Consider the following 14,454-nt stretch of genomic DNA (forward strand, 5'->3'; position numbering starts at 1 on the left):
TAGCAAGCCCGCATTTTACGGAAAAAAAATATCCGCATAACTAACTTTGTTTAACATGATGCAGCACAATGATTTTATGCCCGCGCATAAATTGCACACAAAACTAATGTAAATCGCCGGAGATATCAAAAGCCCACATCCACGAGGCCCCAAAATAGGAAAAATCCGCCCACCGATGCACTTACCATATTTTATTGCCCCATGCGGCGTTCATGTCAACATTTTTGATTTTTTCACTTGATAAAATCAATGCATTTTTATGCGGACAATGGCAAAACAACAAAAAACATCAGCTACAATAACGAATAATGGAAAAGCGCTTTCCATGTAATGTGCTCTCCGCGGTAGCAACAAGAGAAAAGCAGATCAGTGGGGCTGGAAAATTCGTGGAAAAGGGAGGCAAAATGGTGGGTGGGCTGGGCTGGCGTACAGCGACGACGAAAAAATTACCATTTAAAAAAATGCCGAAAATTGTTGCTGTTGCATTTTGTACGCATCATTGGGGCCCAATGGAGTGTGCACACACTGATACAAAATGTCGGCGTGTCGTCCTCTCCATGTGTGTGTTTGTGTAAGAGCGTGTGTGTGTGTTCGTTCGCAGGGCCATAAAACAAAAAGTTTGCAAAAGCTCAATTCGCATCGTCTTCGATTTGTATTTTGTTTGTGAATTGCCAATTGTTCGATTCTTGGAGGAAACGTGCCGCGGCCTCTAAGTAAATCAAAAGGTTTTTCCTCCCCACAACATGGCACACACGAAGTCTTGCACATACACACTCTCACGGTCTAATAAACGGAAACGGAAATGCGCGCATGCAACTTTTGCTGTCTGCCAAAAGCGCTAAAGAAAAACTCGCTGCAACTTTTCTGCACCGCCAAACAAGTCACATAAATTGCAAGCATTCGCAGGCTGGGCATTTAAAACTCTGCCAGTAAACACGGAAAAAAAGTATGTACAATAAAAATATCAGTACAGTATAAATAATATTAGTATTATTAACACTGGGTGAATTTCGATTGAAATGGAAGTGAGACCTTTAATTTTACTTCATATCTATGATATTTACATAGCTTGTTTTTAGACCATTTTTCTCAGTGAACCCTGGTTGAAATAGCAAATTCCTTGCGAGAACGAAGGCTAAAAGGGCAGCAGTATTGATTAAGTCGGCCGCGATGGCAATCCCTTAAGATTCTAATTTATATCAGCGGCAAAACTTATTTCCTATTTCCGCGCGCGCGCCTCTGAAAATGTCGTACGTGATTCAATTATAAAATGCGGTCTCTCAAATCGTTGCAAAATTTATGTATTTCATTTTATTTTCCCACATCGGACACTCCGAGGCCTGCCATTGCTGTCTGCCACTGTGTTAGTGCGGGTGTAAGTGTGTGCATGTGTGTGTGTGCGGCGGGCACATGTGGCCCCATTTTAATGGACCTGCCTCGTAAAATGCCACAAAAAGTGTCACAAATTTATGCGCGCCCATTCATAAATTGCCGCAAAATGTTCAACTAATGTGCCCCAGGCGACAGGTCTTTAAGAGAGCAAAAGAGGCAGAACTATATGCAGAGAAAGGGATAGATAATGAGGTGCTTGATGTGCACTCTTACACTTAAAGAAACCTACATATGGAAAATCGAAAAAAAAACTTAAAAAATTAACAGTAGTAATACTGTCTTTCCGTAGATATATGTTTAAAACAACTTGTGGAACTAGTAAAGCACTATATAAAGCTTATAGTTTTTCCCCTGTGCACTCTTGATCCAACCTCATCTCAACTCAAGTGCACCTGCCTTCGAATTGGCAAATTAATTATGCAGTATTCGATTGGATCTCGAAGGAAAGCCGCTTGTGGTATGGGCATTGTTTTAGGCCAACTGCATTGGCGGCTAATTGAGCAATTGGCGCTGCGGTGCCGCAGCTAAGATGCCTATCAATTTGGGCCCTAAATTGCTGATTAACCTCAGAGTCCCGTTGATAATGCCTTGCGGTTGACGGCATCACTCTCACGGGAGGTCCTTGGCTGATCCGCAGGATATAGTGGCGTGTTTTTATGAAAATGTTAGAGTGGCGCAAGAAGTGACAGGCGGTTCGCATTTCCTTGACATTTGTTTGTACTGCCATCAGTCACGCTGGCACAAAAGTCATAAATCGCGATGCGTGGATTATGCAATTTTCATGTTTGCATTCGCCGAGAGAAAAACTACCGAGTCCAAAAGGATGTGGCACGCGCTGCCGCTGACAACAATGCGTTCTGCAGTTAGAAGAAGCGCCACTGCTCCAACAGGAGCAATAAAATTACACAAAAAAAAGTAAGGAATGCTAAATGCATTTCTGGGTAGTGGAAATAAGGATGCGTATGCGCTTTTGACAACAAACGGGAGCTGCCACAATGGCACGGAATATGGCAACAGGAAGCGCTTCAGCCAAAAAGGAAGCTTAAGCAGCAAGGACGCGCAGCAGCAGCGGCTGCGGAAGCCATCAAACAATGACGCGAAAATGCAATTCCATCTGCCACAAGATGTCAGGCGAAACAGACACAAAGCATTATGGTTAATGGTAAAAAATACACAAACCGAGCGGCACGCCAAAAAACCATCTCCTGGTAGTTTACATAAATATGAAATATTACAAGGATCGGAATATGGCTGCTTATAAGAATGTATGTCTATGTATTTTAAATAATATTCGAAGGAATACGTATTCTGGGAAATATCTGGCTAGATGAATATAAATAGAGTATCTAAGTTGACTTTGCGAGCTTTGTTACTCGAGCTTCCTGCCTTTGCGCTCATCCAGCCAAAATTAATAAGTTACCACGGTGCAGCTGACAAAATCCACAAAAGCCACTTGATAATTCGCTGACTCCTGCTCCAACTGCTACCCAAATGCAGCGTAAAGCCAACAGAAACACCCGCCCACACACACACACACACACCTACTTGTTCCGAACTCATCCGTGGAAAATTGCTAATCATAATGAACGCACCGTCAAAAGCTTTTGGCCGTGTGATCCCCCGACAGGGTTGCGTTCAAGTATATGAGTATATCCAAAGGGGGTTGGGAAAACCAGCAGCGCATTTTCAACGCAAATCAAGCGCTGAAAAGTGCACAGCCAAAGTTCCAGATGAGAAGCGAATGGCGGCGGGGCTATTGTGGGCGCTTTTCCTCGTGGGGTGGAAAATCAAATTTCAGTGCTCAGTGCAAGCAAAGAGGTTGCCTCGCAGGCGACGACCGGCCAACCAACTGCCATGTGTGAAAATTTTTAATACATCAACTCAAAGGCGGGTCGCAACGCAACCCGACAGACAGCCCCATCCTTCTGCGCCCACTTACCGTGGCATCGCCATACCAAAAGTTGCCCCCAGCAAGCACACCAAAATGAAATGCATAAATAAAGCTCACGCGGAGTCTGGTCAGGACACGGATAGTGTCTCGGTAGTACACTCCCGAAAAAGAGTGAGTAAAGTCGAAACGCAGTCTCAATTCAAATCAGAGGAGCACCTAAGTGATCAAAGTGATAACCAGTAAACTTCAAGTTGTTACTATTATTATTAAATTATTCTGTAATATGTCTGTTGTATTTTGCAACTGTTATGTAATTTTCTAAGTGTACGACGCTCTCTTACCACTTTTTCGGCAGAGTCAAAGGCTGCCGCTGCCACATAATCATGGCCATGAAAGCCGAGGCTTCACTGTGGGAGACGGCAGCCTGGTGGTGCCGGGGATCAGAGGATTCGGGGGCTCCATGGCTACGGGTTCTCTGTGTGCACTCGCCAAATAGACATGCGAAACTCAAAGGCAACAACGAGTGCAGCAACCAAAACAATTTAAATATAAATAATTCGGTTACTCGTGTTCATGCTCATTGTGCGGCCTCTTCCTGTTGCTGCTGCTGTCATTATTGTTGTTGCTGCTGCTGCAACTGCTGCAGACTCATGCATTATAAAGTGTCTGGGGCAATCATTTGATGCCCGGCCATGTCAGTGAGTTTTTGGCCAGCGCCGGACTGCCAGACTGGCGGCAGTGGTCGCAGTGCCCAATGCGCGGGACTACTTGCTTCTGCTTTCCGGCCACACAACTAAATAATTTAGTTGCACAAAGGCAGGGATTGGGGCCAAAAACCAGATGCTACTGACCATCTGCGGCTGACCATTGGTCCGACCGACCGCCCACCCGTCGACAATTCGGTGCAGGCCGGCAGGCTCATGTAAATGTTAAAAACAAAACGTTAATAAGCACACAGAGACCAGAACTCAACCGAATTCTCAGTAAATGAAAGCAGTGAACAAACAAATAAACGAGGATTTCGTTTTTGTTCGGCAAATAAGGGAATTACGCCTGCAAGGGAACTGCATATTTTCCAAGTATTGGGGCATAAAAAACAGCTACGAAAAAGCTGGAATAGTATATATATCAGTATTATATATCAGAATAAAAAACTGGTAGTGAATGCTTAAAACCGTTTTTATGACTTGAATGGTACAGAATATTTTACAACTGATTACTTCGCTATCAAAGACACTCAAATTCAGTGCGGTGTGCTAATTATAAACGGCTCGATGTAAATAGTAATTCCAATTGAATCAAATCGCTTGGGGCATGTTCCCTTGATGCCTAGTTATGCTCAAGAAGATCTAGCAACCTCAATCTCTTGCTTGAGCAAGTATCAAAAGGTTCTACGATTGACTAATTTGCAGCTCCTTCGCCATTTTGGATTGCCCTGTGACAGCTAATTGAAATTTAATTTGATCTCATCGGCGAGAGTAAATGCCATGCCATTTTTGTTTATTATTAATTTGCATTTTGATTAAAATTCTGACACTGTCAATGGACTGACAGCTCCGCTCGACATGTGAAATAAACAAAATTACATTCGCCATCTCCTTGAGATGCCAGAAACCGACAAATGATGGACGCTCCGGGCGATTTGGTTGAGCATTATCATTTGGCAAGCCCTTTTTAAATAAAAATATTTTGCCAAGAGCTGATAGCTGATTGTCGGCTGTTGTCATTGGCATTGTTGTCTTCGCCCCAAAAAACAAGAGCATTAAATTGTTTGCAATAATTGATTAATGAAGGCGTGGTTGGACGCCCCGTTTTCCGCACTTTCCCCCAAACCTGCCGTCCGATTTTCCTTATCATTGGCAGTCGACTCTTGCCACTGACAGGGGGAAAACTTTTGCCATTTAGTTTGGTTGGCAGCAGCCTTCGCGTATATAATTAACATGGCAGCCAAGTGGAAACTGGGAGGCGGGAAAACTGGAAAACTTGACGGCCCCCAAAAAACGCCGCAGGCGCATTGCGTTTTGTGTTGTGCCGCGCTGAGCTAATTTAAATTAATTGAATATGCTTTGATAGCATTTCAATTAACTTTTGTGCCGGCACACGGCCTTGTGCCACATTTTTCCCCCACTTGCCTCATTTCCCCTTTCTCCTTTTATTTTCTTTCCTTTTTTTTGCATGAATTTCAATGCATTTCAAGTGAGCCTGGCCCGTATCTATCCGTGGGTCTACAAATGCCTCTCAGCCATTTCAGCCATGCAATATAAATGAGACGCGCTCCGTCATGACATGTCCAAACCATTTGGAACCCCAACCCGTTTGGCCCCTGGTCATCATCCGTCGCTCCATGTGCGGCATTTTGCATAATAAGTGCCGCACTTGGAGAAACCATCACCCCAAATGATTGAAAAACTAATTGGTTAAAAAATACTACACAATATTTAATAGAACCGACAAATATTCCTTCTTCCTTCATGACTATCATTTTCAATTTTAATGTATTATTATGAACTTAACATTATTTTTTCTCTGTGCATGGAACAGCCGCCCTAGACATTCGCTACTCAGCTCATTCCATTTGGCGAGCCAACTAAATCACCAGAAATCAGTTATAAATTCGTTGGCCGTCGGGTCCTGGATCTGGTCCTGAGCACTGGTTTCCAGTCCTCGTCCTGATTCGGATGCGGTGTGCTGCAGGACATTAGATTTACAGATACATATGCATAATTCCCTCAACCAGCAGGCTTGGCGCTGATAACGTTGCGACTGCCAACATACACTTCGTGATCTGTGAGTGTGTGCGTCCTTTAATTATTCAAGTAAAACAACATTCTGGCCATGGTCAAATCGCAAGCAGGCAAAGGACTGCAAATACATCAGGTTTCGGAAAAGGACGACGAGTCAACAGAAAATTAATAACAATTTTCCCATCAAACAAATGGATGCATTAAATATGTATTCTTGTATAAAATTAATATTGTATTAGTGGATAGCTTGGTTTTCTATATCAGGAGGGGGTCACTCATTTTGGCTAGAATAAATGAGATTCTGCGATGGAAAACAACATCTCTGAAGCCCACTCATTAGTGACTTTAAAGTGAAAGCCAATAAGGCAACTGCCTGTTCAGCTTTTCCAAGTCTTAACAACCAACATAATTACACATAATGCGCTCATCAAACACCAATTAAGGGGCATTACAAATAATAATGCGTCCGCAGGAAATCAACGCAGTAGTCATCTCCCGCAAGTGCTGATGGATATAGAAAAAACCCAATTTGATTGATAACACCAGAGACCAAGACCAGCAGCAGATTTACCTAGTGGTTGCTGGTGTTTTGTTGCTGTTCCCGGCGATGGTGTTGGCCACTCTGTCAAGTGCCAATTAAACTAAAGCATCAGCAACAGGAGGACGCAGGACATCCAGCGTATGGCGGGGAGGGCCGATAAAAATGCCAGATATTTTTTTCACGACTTGCGGGCGAACAAGTTTTTTGCCGCCACTTTTTCCCGAACTAATGACACACGGCCCGGCCGTGACCGCGTTGACGTTGATAGGCCACAACAATTTTCATTGGACAGCCATTTACAATAAACGTCAGCAGAGGCCTAGCTAGGCGAAAAAAATCGAGAGTCTGTAAGTCAGCAGGAGCTGATGCTTAGAATACTCTATCTAACTATACTTTATTATAAACTTAAGAAGTCGCCGACATATCAAATTTGTTTTCAAAGGTACTGTTATACCATTGGTAATAATCTTATATGTATTTTTTAGCAACAATATTATTATTATTTTATTTGATTGCATACTTCCAGAAATTCATGCTACTCCTTGGCAGGGCATAAAAAGTCGCCGTAGTTTAGGGCGAAAATCAAACGGCCATTGAGTGGCGGGACAGATCTGTCTGTGCCGTTTGATAAGCGCTAATGAATGGTTTTCTTATACGCTCCATTGGGCCGAAGCCGATGCCGTGGCTCCGTGGCCGTGGTGAAGAAAATCCGGAACGGGTGGTGGTTAAAAGCCCGATGAAGTGGGGCGATGAATCCGTATGGGGAGGTGGGGTGGTAAATCGCTGGACACGGCCACTTGTCGCGGTTTTGGGCAATTTAAGCGGCGGTTGCCGTTGTCATTGTCACGACGTCGAATGCGGTTGCCACTGACGCAAATGTTTGGCTTTGAGGCAATTAACGAGGCCAGAAAACGAGGGGTGGAGAAGGAAAAAAAAGCACAGCAGGGAACAAAAGTGAGGCGGTTCGATGCATTTTCCTTCATTTTTTGTTGTTGTTGCAGCTCTATTTTCCGGCTTGTAATAAAATGGCAAACGTATGCCGAGGCAATCAATAAACCCCTCCATCGCCCCCCAAAAAGCATGCTGTGGGTTTTTTAAGAGCTCAACGCAAAAAACCACAACGTTGCAAGGACATGCTGCAAAGGGAGCGAACGGAGAAGGCTGAGCGACCGACCAACAAGCGACTTAATACTGGCCAACTTGATGAAGATACAAGACAGATGGATAACGGCAGGTGAGCCGGGCATACAAATAAGACAATTTTTCCTCCTTTCTCCTTTCACCTTGCTGCGGGAGATTGGGGGCAACTACTGCCAGCAGGACTGCAAAAGGACAAAACTTTTAAACAAGATTCGGCACTCGATACAGACACACAAACATGCACTCACTCTCACAATGGCCAAACGGACTCGGACTCAGCCTCTTTTATGCTTGGCCATAGTCCAATACAAATCGTTACCAATTTTCAGCCGGATCGGGGGGCTGGCGCAGCGAGCGGGGGGCGTGGTCGGTGGCAGGCCATAAGCAATGGTCAACTATATGGACAAACAGGAGGCGCACACCTTTCATTTATTGTTCGTGTCCGCTCTCCTTCTCTCGCTCGGTTCCTTTCTGAGCTGGTGGCGTATACGTAACGTGAGGCATGTTCATATGGAAGAGCGTACACAGTAAGAAATTCGTATAAATATAAATACTTAATTGTATGATTTAAGCAAATAGAATAACCCAGTAAAGACATCTTTCTATCTTTGTTACATTAGGAAATTATCAGAGATAACATAATTACCAATTGGTTTTCCTCAGTGTGTGGTTCCCAATTGCAGCTGGTGGTGCTGTGGTGGTGCTGCCGGTGGAGTGGTTCAGCTGGTGGTGCATCGGCTTTATGTTGTGTATATGTCTGGCCGAGGTCTTTACGTTGGCTTGATTGGATTTGCCGATGCAAATGAAGAATCCAATTTTTAAAGTTTGTTTTTCGTTATCGTTACGTTTCTTGTTAGTGGTGGAAAACCTCCGACCGGTGTCTCCGCATTTTCCTTTCCGCTTTTCCGGTTTCTCATGCAGCTCACGACACAGGTTCTTGGACACTCTCCGGCTCTTAACTGCCGGACATTTTTTATGCTCGTCGACCACGTTTGTTTTATACGTTTCGGGATAACAATTTCTTTTTTGTTTTGCCATTTTATACCTCTTTTCGTCTCGTCTTGCTGGCCACATCAGCGGCCAGGACTCTCGGCCTGACACAAAGCGTCGGGAGGAAGAGCCAACAATAACCAGGGACAATTCAAACAAACCGACAAGGGAGGCACCAAAAATTTGTTTGCTGCACATGGCGAAAAACAGGAATATAAAAAAAAAACACTGGGGAATAGGGAATGAAAATTTGGAAAAGAAAAGTTTTTGCTTTTTGGTTTGGCACGCCATTTGTTTGTGTCCCGATGCCTTGTGCCTTGCCACAAAATCGAATTTTCACTTTTAAACAATTGACGTTACCACATACGGATACACCTGCGTGTGTGCCACTGGCTTCGTTTTTTTCATTGTGATCAACTTTTTGCGTTCGTTTATTTTACTTTTCTCATTTCATGCCTTTCAATTTGTTGTTTACTCTTTGTTTTTGCCATGGTCAGCTTAATTCAGCTCTGCCAAGTGCCTCTCATCGCTGCCATTGGCTTTTGTGTGCAGTTTATTTGGCAAATAAATTTACCAACTATTTTGCTAAACTGGCGAGGCGGCTGGCGGGGATTTCAGGAATCGGTTTCTGTTTTCGAGGGGCGGAAAAAAATCGAGAGCGAAAAGTTGTATTTTAATTATCGGCGGTGGACAAATTGTGTTTGCATTTCAAACACAACACGATACGTGTCAAATCGAGTTGGAAGCCGTGTTATAAGCACATCCGATCATCTGTAATAATCAATTAAGCCGCAGGCGATGCCGAAATGCGAAATGCCGAGTCTAACGAAAACATGACAGTTGCAATTTGTTTATTCGCAATTATTAGAATTAACAATGCATCGATGATTGATGCGAAATTAGCGCTGTGCAAACATTAACGGCACGCAGTCATGGCAACGCGCTATTCGAGTACGCTAAACAGCAATTAGTACGAATGAAATTTGATAGCTCAATAGTTGGCTGTCGAGCTTATTAAATAATTAAGCACCGATTGCCGGCAATTTATCACAAATGAGTTGTACGCCAAACTGGGGAAAAAAAGGCCACTCTCCGCTGCAACCAACCCATCATCCCATCGTATAAATCTCTGGAAATACGATCCCCTGACAGGCAGCTACAATTACATCCGACAATCGCCCGAGTATCGATAAATTAATCAACATCCAGGAGTGTTTTGCTTCAGCTACCAGCTGCCATTAAATCGCCCGTTGCTATTTTAAGAAGCATTTCGAATTTCTTTTCCTGGCCAACACGGTCTGCTATTAATGTTTTACTGGCCAATGGCATGGTCAGCGGCACTGAAAATTAGCCCAAAACGCATATGCCATAAATCCTGAACCGGGCTGAGAGCCAGACAACCGCTCAAACTATGAAACGAAACTTTATTGACCCACAAATAACGTGCAGATAATTACAAAAACAAAGGCAACTGCCCCCAGGAAAACAAATGTGTCCGTTGTGGGGGATGAAAAAAAAAATAGAGAAAATGTACAGCAAGATACAGTACAAAAGAACTCGACTGGGATATATCCAATGATTATAAGTCAGGTTAGCTATTTTCCTCTTCCTTTTAAGATGGTAATATGAATGACTTTGTATATAATAAACACGTTTTAAAATGTATTTCGATTCTAACAACTTTTAAGTACTAATGATCCTAAGATCCCGGTGAATTGAACATATAGCAAGTCAGACCATCGCACCCTAGATTTTCGAGGGTATAGGGTGTGGAAAAAAGCAAAATACCATGGCAAAGTGGAAAAACTACTTACAAGTATGTTAACATGCGCAATTGTTGCCGTTGTCCAGCTCCAGACCTCCGGGCAAACTCGAGCCAAGATGGAGGAGCAGCAGCAGAAGCAGAAGGAGCAACAATGCCACGGAAATCTTTTCTTTTCCGGCCACAGTTTTCCCGCACCCCCAGTGCGCCACTGTGGGTTTTTCCCAAAGATGCTCAAGTTTATTTGTTGTGGTCATGGCAGAAAGTAATCCAAAAGATAAAATACAATAAAATAAAGGGCCAAGGCGGTGAGTTATGTCCGAACTTGTTGTTGGCCTGCATTGAGCAGTGGGCAGGTCGGATAGACAATACAATACCTTAAAGCAACCCATGCCCCCATGTGTTGTCGTCCGTCGAGCGAGTGTGCATAATTTATATGGCGAGCTTCACATGTTTTTGGCTAAATTATTTCCCTGACTCCAAAGCACGTGCTGCCCCACGAGCTCCGCCGGACCCACCGGACCCACCGGCCTTCGGGTCAACCGTTTGGGCCATAAATTTAGACGCCTGCCCTGCGACACGCTCTATGACATTATTGAACTTGAAAGGGATGCGGCTGGGCAGCAAAACAATAAGCGGAAAGCGGAAGAGTAGGTGCAGGATCAGGGGCCAAGACACACAAAAGCCACTGAATTGACCTTGTAAACCCCGGTTAACTGAAAAATTGTGTGCATGTGTGCTGTTTAGGGGCAGACTACAGCTTACCATTGAACCCAATAAAGAAAAGAAATTTCATTTACTTAGAATATTTATTTTGATTATGTACGGCTCTAATTATGGGAATTTCTTAGGGATTACCGACCGCCTTTCTCTATCGCTCGAAAATATTATCAAATAAGTCATTCGCGTGGCCTGTGGTACTGAACAAATCTCGGAAGTATTTTAGTTGCTTGGCAGCCGTTAACTCGGAATAATGCATTTCGCAGTTTGTTTTGCTGTTTTATCATGGATGCTGGTTAATCAGGGATCGGCACAGCTTCTTGACGAGAACTGTGCCGAAGTTTCTCGTCTTTCTACAGATTTGAGATTTCGTAGACCGTGGATGGCACTGGTCTTAATGCCTAATAAAACCTGTAGTGGCTCCCTGATTCACAAGTGTTTGTATACAAATGTGTATGAAATTTAATATTTTATTACAATTTAGAATACCATTTTAGATTTTGTGATAACATCAGCCAGCTGTGTATTCAATCAAGAGAGAACGTAAGTTCATTTTAATTCTATACTTTTACCATTTATAAGATCTTTCCCTTCTACAGCATCGTCCGCTTGGGGCAGTGGAGCATTAAACAAAAGCATAGTATTAGTTATAGCATTGATGAATACCAGGTGCAAAGTTCCTACATTCATAGGTTCTATGACAAAAGCAATTTCGGGCACGACATTGCTTTGCTTGAACTTCAGAACGAAGTGCTCTATAAGGCCCACATACGTCCAATTTGCCTTTGGTTAGACAAATCTGATATCGACACACAAAAGTTTAAAAGGTTTCAAACATTCCGCTGGGGTATAGACGAGAAGTTTATTTTGCCGGCGGCCAAGACAAGAAAAATGAAACACATCAGAAAAGTCAACTGCGAAAATGCCTTTAATTTTTATCCGCAGAGTTCGCATATCTGTGCCGGCTTAGAGAACAAAAGAAACTGCGTGGAAACAGGAAGTCCGTTGTTTAATAAGATACGCTATCACAAAAAAACTAGTTACAATCTTTTCGGAATTCAGAGTTATGGCGAGTCGGGAACGTGTTTATACACCGATGTCACAAAATACATGGACTGGATAATGGGAATCATTCTAAATGTTGATGTGATAGTTTCGAATGGGAAAAATACCTACGCTTAAGATTCTTTAATAAACACAAAAAATATAATCAAGTAAACTTATAAACGTTCTTTCCAAAATCTAATTAAAACATAAAAAATATTTTAGTGTCACATTTATGGTAGAGTGTTTTACAAATTAAATGAGTAGCGAAAGCAATCAGCATTTCGAGAACAATACAACTCTGCTGATAAGTTTTGACCTTCTCCCTCTAAGATTGTACATAAATCACATTTTGAGATTGCTTCAGTGTTCACGAATCAGTTCGTTTGTTAAGATGACCGCGGGATCATGGTGTTTTCTGCTCACTTTGGTGCTAGCACATCAAGGATCGGCCCATTTCTTAGACTCAGAGTGCGTGAACCACAAGCCGAGTAAGGATGTTTTTAAGGACACACCTTGGATGGCATTCATTGCATCTCCCACAAAAAACTGTAGCGGATCGCTTATCAATAAACGTTTGTACACTGCCTGAATTAAAAAAAAAATAAGCCATAGTAAGGGTGTCCTTCATTTCAGAATTTGTCATAACCACTGCTAGTTGCGTTTTCGATCAAAGAGAAAGGTAAGCAAGTGGAAACCTCTAAATGCAGCCCATATTATACAAAGCCCAAATACCTTCTGCAGCACCGTTTTTTTGGGAATGTTTGACAATTTACCAGAAAATCGAAAGAGATACGTCAAGCACACCGTCCTAAGCGTCTACACTCACAAACTGTACAACAAACAGACTTTCGAGCACGATGTAGCTCTACTCTTGTTAGATGGTCCTGTGACTTATAAAGAGAGCATACGCCCAGTATGCATTAGGTTGGGTGAGATAAACAACTTGAACAATTTGAAAGCCAACCGATGGGGAATATCCGAAAAAATGATTTTCCAAAGGATCAACAGGGCTCAAATTCTGAAAATTAAAAAGTGTCGTGATACATTCGGAATAACTCTGAAAAAATCGCAGATATGCGCTGGCTTTCAAAGCGGTAGAATCTGTACGGAGCCAGGAAGTTCGTTGGTTAAGCAGATAAATATCTCGGGTAAACTTTGGAAGACATTAATCGGAATTCAGAGCTATGGCGTTTCGGAAAGGTGTATATATAATAAAATCGCACACTATATTGACTGGATTTTGGGAATCGTGCTGAATGTTGATGTTATACATCCCAATTCTTGAAGCGATCCTAGACTAGATCATTAAACTACTTGTAATTCATATAATATCATAGATATATCTAACGCTTTTGTAAAAGTTTTATGACTGAAAGAGTATAGCGTATTTTTAAGCATCACCTTGGCACATTTTATGAGACAAGCGAGCACTTTTGGGCCAGCAGGCAATCTCATTGGCTTTTGGTCCAAAAATGCTGCTGCCTTGTTGCTATTTTTGCTATTTATGTTGTTGTGGCTGCAATTGCTCTGGGACCATTTAGCATTTTTCAAGTAACCACATGGGGCTAAGACCGACAGCGGATAGGGCACGAACCTTAATAGCCACAAAGAGGTGGAAAACGGGGATGCCGGTCGGTGCTGAAGTATTACAAAACTCTAAACAGGCGCAAAAGTTTCGCCAAAGAAAATGCTCTTAATTTGATTTCTTCAACGCCCCTGGAGTGCAGTATTGCGGGCAGGCGTCTAAATGTGCGTGTATTTTATAAATATATATCCCTACACATAGAACGGTATATAAAGCAGGGCCCGACTTAGGGCAGACAAGGTCTCATAAAAAGGCTTGGGCACAAAAGTTTTTAATAAAGTTTTTACACCCTAGCTACGAGCATAAAGACGGCCAGTAAACCGTGGGGTTGGGTAAAATGGAAATAATTGAGGCAATTTGTTACGAAGGAAATAAAGGTAAGGGCACCGGTGCGGGCAATGCAGGCTCGTTTCCCCATCTCCATGCTCCTGCCAGATGTAAAGCCTTGAAATAACCAAATAATCGCTCTGATCCTGCCCACAAAGATGTCAACTTTCTACGTGGAACTTCTTGAACCAGCAACGCTGGCGAGGCTTGAAGTTTCGAGGTCGCAAAGTGCGCGCACATAGCAATATGCACCGTTCCCACTGCAGTTTGAATTTCATTTCAAAACAATTTGTAACAGTCTCCTCCATATCTTTT

General features: G+C 42.8%; 2 protein-coding genes across 2 annotated transcripts; both read left to right on the forward strand.

Moving 5' to 3' along the window:
* Positions 1-11,423: 11,423 nt before the first annotated feature.
* LOC117143735 (vitamin K-dependent protein C) lies at positions 11,424-12,389 on the forward strand. Its single transcript, XM_033308544.1, has 3 exons — positions 11,424-11,617; positions 11,678-11,723; positions 11,780-12,389. Exons 1-3 carry the CDS (start codon positions 11,434-11,436, stop codon positions 12,360-12,362), a joined length of 813 nt encoding a protein of 270 aa, XP_033164435.1. The 5' UTR covers positions 11,424-11,433; the 3' UTR covers positions 12,363-12,389.
* Positions 12,390-12,585: 196 nt separating this feature from the next.
* LOC117145312 (transmembrane protease serine 3) lies at positions 12,586-14,105 on the forward strand. The gene is made up of 3 exons (XM_033310907.1): positions 12,586-12,799; positions 12,861-12,906; positions 12,969-14,105. Exons 1-3 carry the CDS (start codon positions 12,619-12,621, stop codon positions 13,510-13,512), a joined length of 771 nt encoding a protein of 256 aa, XP_033166798.1. The 5' UTR covers positions 12,586-12,618; the 3' UTR covers positions 13,513-14,105.
* Positions 14,106-14,454: the final 349 nt, after the last annotated feature.

This window comes from Drosophila mauritiana, chromosome 3R, assembly GCF_004382145.1.
Source record: "Drosophila mauritiana strain mau12 chromosome 3R, ASM438214v1, whole genome shotgun sequence".
Taxonomy (NCBI): domain Eukaryota; kingdom Metazoa; phylum Arthropoda; class Insecta; order Diptera; family Drosophilidae; genus Drosophila; species Drosophila mauritiana.

Bases quoted from the DNA above. Each gene is read 5' to 3' on its own strand.
- LOC117143735 (XM_033308544.1), top strand. From the start codon at position 11,434: ATGCATTTCGCAGTTTGTTTTGCTGTTTTATCATGGATGCTGGTTAAT. The intron at 11,618-11,677 runs GTTTGTATACAA...ATACCATTTTAG, and splicing joins TGGCTCCCTGATTCACAAGT to ATTTTGTGATAACATCAGCC. The intron at 11,724-11,779 runs GTAAGTTCATTT...TCCCTTCTACAG, and splicing joins GTATTCAATCAAGAGAGAAC to CATCGTCCGCTTGGGGCAGT.
- LOC117145312 (XM_033310907.1), top strand. From the start codon at position 12,619: ATGACCGCGGGATCATGGTGTTTTCTGCTCACTTTGGTGCTAGCACAT. The intron at 12,800-12,860 runs GTTTGTACACTG...CCTTCATTTCAG, and splicing joins CGGATCGCTTATCAATAAAC to AATTTGTCATAACCACTGCT. The intron at 12,907-12,968 runs GTAAGCAAGTGG...TACCTTCTGCAG, and splicing joins GTTTTCGATCAAAGAGAAAG to CACCGTTTTTTTGGGAATGT.